The 7656-nt window shown below is 27.3% G+C and overlaps 1 protein-coding gene across 1 annotated transcript in view; it reads right to left on the bottom strand.

The window, feature by feature from the left end:
* Positions 1-7301: 7301 nt before the first annotated feature.
* LOC119605322 overlaps positions 7302-7656 on the bottom strand; it is a 46362-nt gene continuing 46007 nt past the window's right edge. The window contains exon 2 of the mRNA XM_037958349.1: positions 7302-7476. Coding sequence (XP_037814277.1) covers positions 7473-7476 — 4 coding nt within the window. The 3' untranslated portion in view covers positions 7302-7472. The remainder of the gene's footprint in view (positions 7477-7656) is intronic.

Below are 7656 nucleotides of genomic sequence, written 5' to 3'. Positions count from 1 at the left end.
TGGGAAAATAACCCTCAATCTATCAGGCGGAAATCTACGCCATCTTCATCTGTGCCATAGAGAGTGCGTGAGGAGAAGCTTAAGGGGGCTGAGAATTTACATAATGTCAGACAGCCAAGCAGGTTAGGTCGGGTATTGTGATAGACTGTGTATCCTCCCGAACTGGGTAAAAACAACAAATTAACAATATTTTGGGTACCCGGCCATGAAGGTCATTCTGGCAACGAACGGGCGGACTGCTTAGTAAATAGAGTCGCTCATCGCCCACTTATCAGCCCTGAACCATTCTTTGGTATTCCACAAGGTTACGTCAGACAAATATGCGTATCGCGAGTCGAAACGGAAATTGCCTGCCACTGGGAAGCAACAACAGGACAGACCAAGCGCTTAATCACGCTATCAAGAGAAAAATCTCAAAAGCTGTTATCGCTTAACAAAAGTGATTTCAGAATACTAACGGGACTACTCACGGGACACTGTGGTCTCAGATATCATCAATTCATCGTAGGAAACGCCACATCGAAGCTATGCTGATTTTGTGGCTGTCAGGAGAAAACCTCAGAACACACATTGTGCAATTATCCAACACTAAGGACTCGTCGAGAAAGAATCTTAGGTGCTACAATACTAACCCCGAAGGATATATCAAAAATGGTGAAAACCTCAGAACACATATTGTGCAATTGTCCAACACTAAGGACTCGTCGAGAAAGAATCTTAGGTGCTGCAACACTAGCCCCGTAGGATATATCAAACCTGTTACTTTCATACGTGAATTAAATCTGTTATGGTGAACCCATGGGCTGCACAAAAGGGCTCTCGCAGTGCTTAGGGCTCTCTTTAATCTAATGTACTTAGAAGTAGTTTAGTAATTACTTACAACTTTGTATGTAAGTCCATACTTTTTAGTCTTGAAATTCTGTTTTTGAATTTTATTTCTGTGTGAAAACTATTAGTAGACACAGTGCAAGTATCATTTTTCAATGACAATATGACTAACTTAAGTCCTTATTAACAAGTGATCATGGTAAGCACTTATTTAACTCCTTATTTGGAAACGAGTGTGTTAAGTTCTTGCTTCCAAAGTCATCAGCATCTTTATATAATGATATAAAATGTTATTGTGTACTTAAATCTTAGCAATTTAACAACCCCTTTGCTTGGTAATTAAAGTTTTTGCTGGGTAAGTTATATTCAATTTAATAAACCCCCCTTATTAGTTCCTATAGCAACTAAGGAAATTAAAATCAATTTGCATGAAATTGTTCAAATTTTTTGAATGCATAACATTAAATAACTTAAAATCATTCAAATAGCTTAACAGATATTAACTTTCATTTTAAATTTATTTTTTTTTCGGTTTATAACTCGTACTTGAACACTTATAATTTAAAATTAAATAATTAAATATGTATGTGAGTTTATATTTATGTTGTAGTAATTGTTGTAGTTGCATAATGTTGCAAATATTAAAATAAACAATAAAAGAAAAAAAAAAACTTTATTAATCATATTAAAGTTTAATACAATACAAAAGCAACATAAAATTCATCATTTATTCAATAGCATTTCTTGTAAACTTCAATTGAAGCTCAAACTCAAACCTCAATTTGATTCAGATATTCATTCAAGTATTCATCTTTTCAAGTTTTGTATCTTTATTCAACCTCATCATCAATGAACCACCTCTCCTGCTTACAATTACAGATAAACTCTTCGTTATATTCAAATATTTACAATAAAAATGCATTAAATTTTAATTATTTTAATTGTATGTGTGTGCTTTGGTTATGTTTGGTATTTAAATTATTACAACTCTCTATTTAATAAACTAAACAATGCCATAACAATGGCAACAACAATTATATTATCACATAATAATTGTTATAATAAAGTTGTAAATCATATTAAAGTCTTTTTTTTTACAAGTTTTAAGTCTATTTTTTTTCAAATAAATTTTTTTATGTTTGATAATGATCTGCTTTTTTCGACTCAATAAATTTTATAAAAGTTTACTATACGCATCCACAAAAAAAGTCTATTGTTTTTAGTAGAGAAAAAAAAACTAAAGTTAATAAAAATGTTTCTTTTTTTTACAATAACCTATACAACATTTGAACTTTATGAGGTTTTTAAAAACATTTAAAATACCCTACACTGCCGTAGTGGTCTTATGTTTGTAACCTGCCAGCCCATCTTCAAGTATAGTAATATTGTAAGGATTGGTCTATTTTAGAAAGTTTCTTCTAAGTTTCAATTTGATCCTTAAAACTCAGTATATGCCCCAGTATATTATGAATTTATCAGTAAAAACATGATAATGACTTATACTAACCCCCCAACTTGCATTTCAGTGACTACTGCATATCGCCTGCCTTACTTAGAAGGAGTCTAGTAATGACTTACAATAACTATATATGTAAGTACTTATTTCTTATTAGTATAAGCCTTGGACTCATCCTCTGGTAGTTTATTAAAAAAAATCTACTTTCTTAACTTCTTATTAGCAAGCGTTCGTTGTAAGTACTTATATAACTCCCTATTTCAAGCCAAATGTACTGTAAGTACTTGCTTCCCATGTCATCACTGTGATAAAATAATGATTAAAAATGCCGCTTACTTGGTAATGAAAACTTTTGCTAAGTACTTTTCGTATAACATTTGAAATATAATTATAGCTAGACTAAGGTGTTATATGGTCGACCTTGACCAAATATATTTTAGTTTTTTATTTTCTGTTGGCTTTTGTTTATTTAATACACATAAATCATTTTTTATGTTTTTTTTTTTAATCAAGTGATTTATATGCATTTAATCCTCTTTAAACTGGGAATTATTTGCATTAAATGTATTATTTTACTCTTACTTATCAACTTCCTATATTTTAATTTTCATGCATTCTGCAGCTTTCTGGAGAAGAGTCCAATATCTCCACAAGTGCTGGACAGTTTTTGAGGATTTGCCTCTCATGGTACATTATAGTTAGAATACCACATAAAAGACTGTTTTTCAAAGTGGCATGATGTCGAATCGGTTCAGAAATATGAACCGATGAAATATCTATCTATCTATCTATCTATCTATCTATCTATCTATCTATCTATCTATCTATCTATCTATCTATCTATCTATCTATCTATCTATCTATCTATCTATCTATCTATCTATCTATCTATCTATCTATCTATCTATCTATCTATCTATCTATCTATCTATCTATATTATCTATCTATCTATCTATCTATCTATCTATCTATCTATCTATCTATCTATCTATCTATCTATCTATCTATCTATCTATCTATCTATCTATCTATCTATCTATCTATCTATCTATCTATCTATCTATCTATCTATCTATCTATCTATCTATCTATCTATCTATCTATCTATCTATCTATCTATCTATCTATCTATCTATCTATCTATCTATCTATCTATCTATCTATCTATCTATCTATCTATCTATCTATCTATCTATCTATCTATCTATCTATCTATCTATCTATCTATCTATCTATCTATCTATCTATCTATCTATCTATCTATCTATCTATCTATCTATCTATCTATCTATCTATCTATCTATCTATCTATCTATCTATCTATCTATCTATCTATCTATCTATCTATCCTATCTATCTATCTATCTATCTATCTATCTATCTATCTATCTATCTATCTATCTATCTATCTATCTATCTATCTATCTATCTATCTATCTATCTATCTATCTATCTATCTATCTATCTATCTATCTATCTATCTATCTATCTATCTATCTATCTATCTATCTATCTATCTATCTATCTATCTATCTATCTATCTATCTATCTATCTATCTATCTATCTATCTATCTACTTGTCTATTTTATTGCTCTATTTAAAAATTTATTTATTTAATAATAATAACTTTATGACTACTTTATTAAATTAAATTATACATTTGCACCTTAAATATTGAATAAAGCTTTTATGCTCCTCTTTCATATTCAATCATAAAAACAAGCAATTCACTATTGATTTAAATCTATTTTTAATGTTTCAATAAAAAAAGTTAATTGCTTGTTATTAAACATTTGCGTGAATGTATTTATTTTAGTTATTTATGTAAATTTTATTTGTTTAAAAAAATAAATAGAAAATTATTTATAGTTTCATTATTTAGTTACAAGTAACGCATGTTATTTGTAAATTGAATAATAAAACTATAAATATTGTTTTCTATTTAATACAACAATAAAATTATACATTATTGATAATAGAAAAAGTTTATTGACCACTTTTTTGGTTTTAATAAAATTATTGATTTATTGTCAATTAAAATAAAAGAGAGGTGGTAAATATATTAAATATTCATTAGTTGGGATGCAAATAGTTTAAGGTAAAGTAAAGGAAAACTACTACCGGTATCGGACAGATTATTGAAACCATAAAATGGCGACAAGTTTCGCTTTATTTTAAAGAAATGAAATATAACTTAATGTATAAAAATTTATATTAAAATACTTTAAATTATTATCAATTTTTTAAAAAGTGCATTAAAGCTTAAGTTAAACCCACTGGTCATAAAATAGCTTTTAAAACTAGACCTTAATTGAATATTAAGATTTTTATTAAATGGATTTTGATCCCATGATAATAATATTGTCTATTTTTTGTTTATATAGACAAAAAAATCTATCTATCACATGTTTAAAGGTCAATTCAATAATAAAAAATTAATCTCAAAAAGAGTTTCTAATAAATCTTAGCTGAAAAAAAAAACAAGTAAATTTACAAGATTAAAAAATAGACAAAATGCGCCAATAGAAAGCTTTTAAAGATTAGAAAAAGTAATTTTTAATCTTATTTTTTTTTTCTGTAAATAAATAATCAGCAAAAATAAATTTACACACTAATAATGTTAAAACACAGCAAACATTTTAAATGTTATACTGACTGGCCAAGTAATTTTATTTTTATTTTAACATTTAATGTCTTTAAATCTTAACACTTGAAAGAAAAAACTGAATAACCCTCCCAAGCGTTATGTAAACATTACATTAGGACAATGAACTTTTATGAGACTTCCCCAACCTCAAACTCTTGATTCTTTCGCTCATGTTTGCAGTTAAAGATTTGTTGTTTACATGATGTAAACTAAATGATGTTGAGTGATGTAAGGAAAAAGGAGAAATGAAATCTAAACTAAGAATTTGAGAGCAAAAAAAAAAAAAAATTAGTTCAAAATGTGGCACAGACTTTTAGTATTCCTTTTGCGATTGTTTTTCATGTTGCTAGTAATAAACTTAACAGTTAAATAAATGAAATTGGCATTTGTTTTTCAGGGTCTTCACTAACATTTCTATATGTATAATGACCGAGAAAAGTAAAGGCCAAAAAGGAAATGTTAAGCAAAAAAAGTTGTAAAAAAGATTTTTTTATTTTAAATGTTTTTGGGTTGTTTTTCATGAAACATATTTATTACGCGCTTTTTATTTATATAATAAAGATTAAGGATAAAACGTAAATGTGTAAAAGATTTACTGGAAAAAAAGGGCAGAAAAGAAAAGTGAGAATGCTGCTGTTTTATGAAGCTTATTCGTAATTTGTATAAATGTTAGGAAGTGTTTTATGGTCTTTTTATGGGAAATGATTTGTTTTAGTTAAATGCTGTAAAAATAAAAACAACAAAAAAAATTGTGCAAAAACTATATAAAAGGAATTTAAAATCCCTAACGAGAGGAGGACAAGAAGAATTCTCAGTATGAACAAATCTGAGGTTGTTATGATGGGGTACGTATTCTGAGTATCTTTTTGAGTATCTGTCTATCTATCTATATATCTATCTATCTATCTATCTATCTATCTATCTATCTATCTATCTATCTATCTATCTATCTATCTATCTATCTATCTATCTATCTATCTATCTATCTATCTATCTATCTATCTATCTATCTATCTATCTATCTATCTATCTATCTATCTATCTATCTATCTATCTATCTATCTATCTATCTATCTATCTATCTATCTATCTATCTATCTATTATCTATCTATCTATCTATCTATCTATCTATCTATCTATCTATCTATATCTATCTATCTATCTATCTATCTATCTATCTATCTATCTATCTATCTATCTATCTATCTATCTATCTATCTATCTATCTATCTATCTATCTATCTATCTATCTATCTATCTATCTATCTATCTATCTATCTATCTATCTATCTATCTATCTATCTATCTATCTATCTATCTATCTATCTATCTATCTATCTATCTATCTATCTATCTATCTATCTATCTATCTATCTATCTATCTATCTATCTATCTATCTATCTATCTATCTATCTATCTATCTATCTATCTATCTATCTATCTATCTATCTATCTATCTATCTATCTATCTATCTATCTATCTATCTATCTATCTATCTATCTATCTATCTATCTATCTACTATCTATCTATCTATCTATCTATCTATCTATCTATCTATCTATCTATCTATCTATCTATCTATCTATCTATCTATCTATCTATCTATCTATCTATCTATCTATCTATCTATCTATCTATCTATCTATCTATCTATCTATCTATCTATCTATCTATCTATCTATCTATCTATCTATCTATCTATCTATCTATCTATCTATCTATCTTCTATCTATCTATCTATCTATCTATCTATCTATCTATCTATCTAGCTATCTATCTATCTATCTATCTATCTATCTATCGACTATCTATCTATCTATCTATCTATCTATCTATCTATCTATCTATCTATCTATCTATCTTATCTATCTATCTATCTATCTATCTATCATTCTATCTATATATCTACTATCATTCTATCTATCTAATCTATCTATCTATCTATCCTATCTATCCTATCTATCTATCTATCTATCTAGCTATCTATCTAATCTATCGATCTATCTATCTATCTATCTATCTAATCTATCTATCTATCCTGCTATCTATCTATCTATCCTATCTCTATCTATCTATATCTATCTATATATCTATCTAGCTATCTATCTATTATCTATCTATCTATCTTATCTATCTATCATCTATCTATCTATCTATCTATCTATCTATCTATCTATCTACTATCTATCTATCTATCTATCTATCTATCTATCTAATCTATCTATCTATCTATTCTAAAACAACATTGGTTGTATTCCTTTTTGCCACACTAGATTTGAACAAAATCATTAATATTTATAATTAAGGCAAAATAGCACCATTAAGCTGACATTAAAGGTCATCATTCTTTTGATCTTCTTTTAACACCCAACACGAAAAAAAGGTTTGAAGTTTAAAATTTCATGACACATTTCAAAATTCCAAAAGAAATATATAAAGAAAAAAACTTACCACACCTAAACCTTATATTATTGTACCCAGAACTCTCAAAACAATCATGATGATGGATAATCTATCGCTATATTGTTTTCCAACTTACCTGCAATGAAAAGAAGAGAAAACAGATATAAAAAATGGATATAAATTTTTAAGTTTTCATAAAAAAGGAGGTGTTGATGAACAAACTTTTTAATTTTATATATTTGCACTAAAAAAAGGAAAAACAACTGAAAAAATATAAATAAAAGTTAGATTAACGGTTTATAGAAACACAGTTAGG

This window comes from Lucilia sericata, unplaced genomic scaffold (assembly GCF_015586225.1).
Source record: "Lucilia sericata isolate MDLA Ls3-8-SP2 unplaced genomic scaffold, ASM1558622v1 Contig000475F_arrow, whole genome shotgun sequence".
Taxonomy (NCBI): domain Eukaryota; kingdom Metazoa; phylum Arthropoda; class Insecta; order Diptera; family Calliphoridae; genus Lucilia; species Lucilia sericata.
Note: the sequence above shows the minus strand (reverse complement) of the source record. Positions and strands in the feature narration are given on the sequence as shown.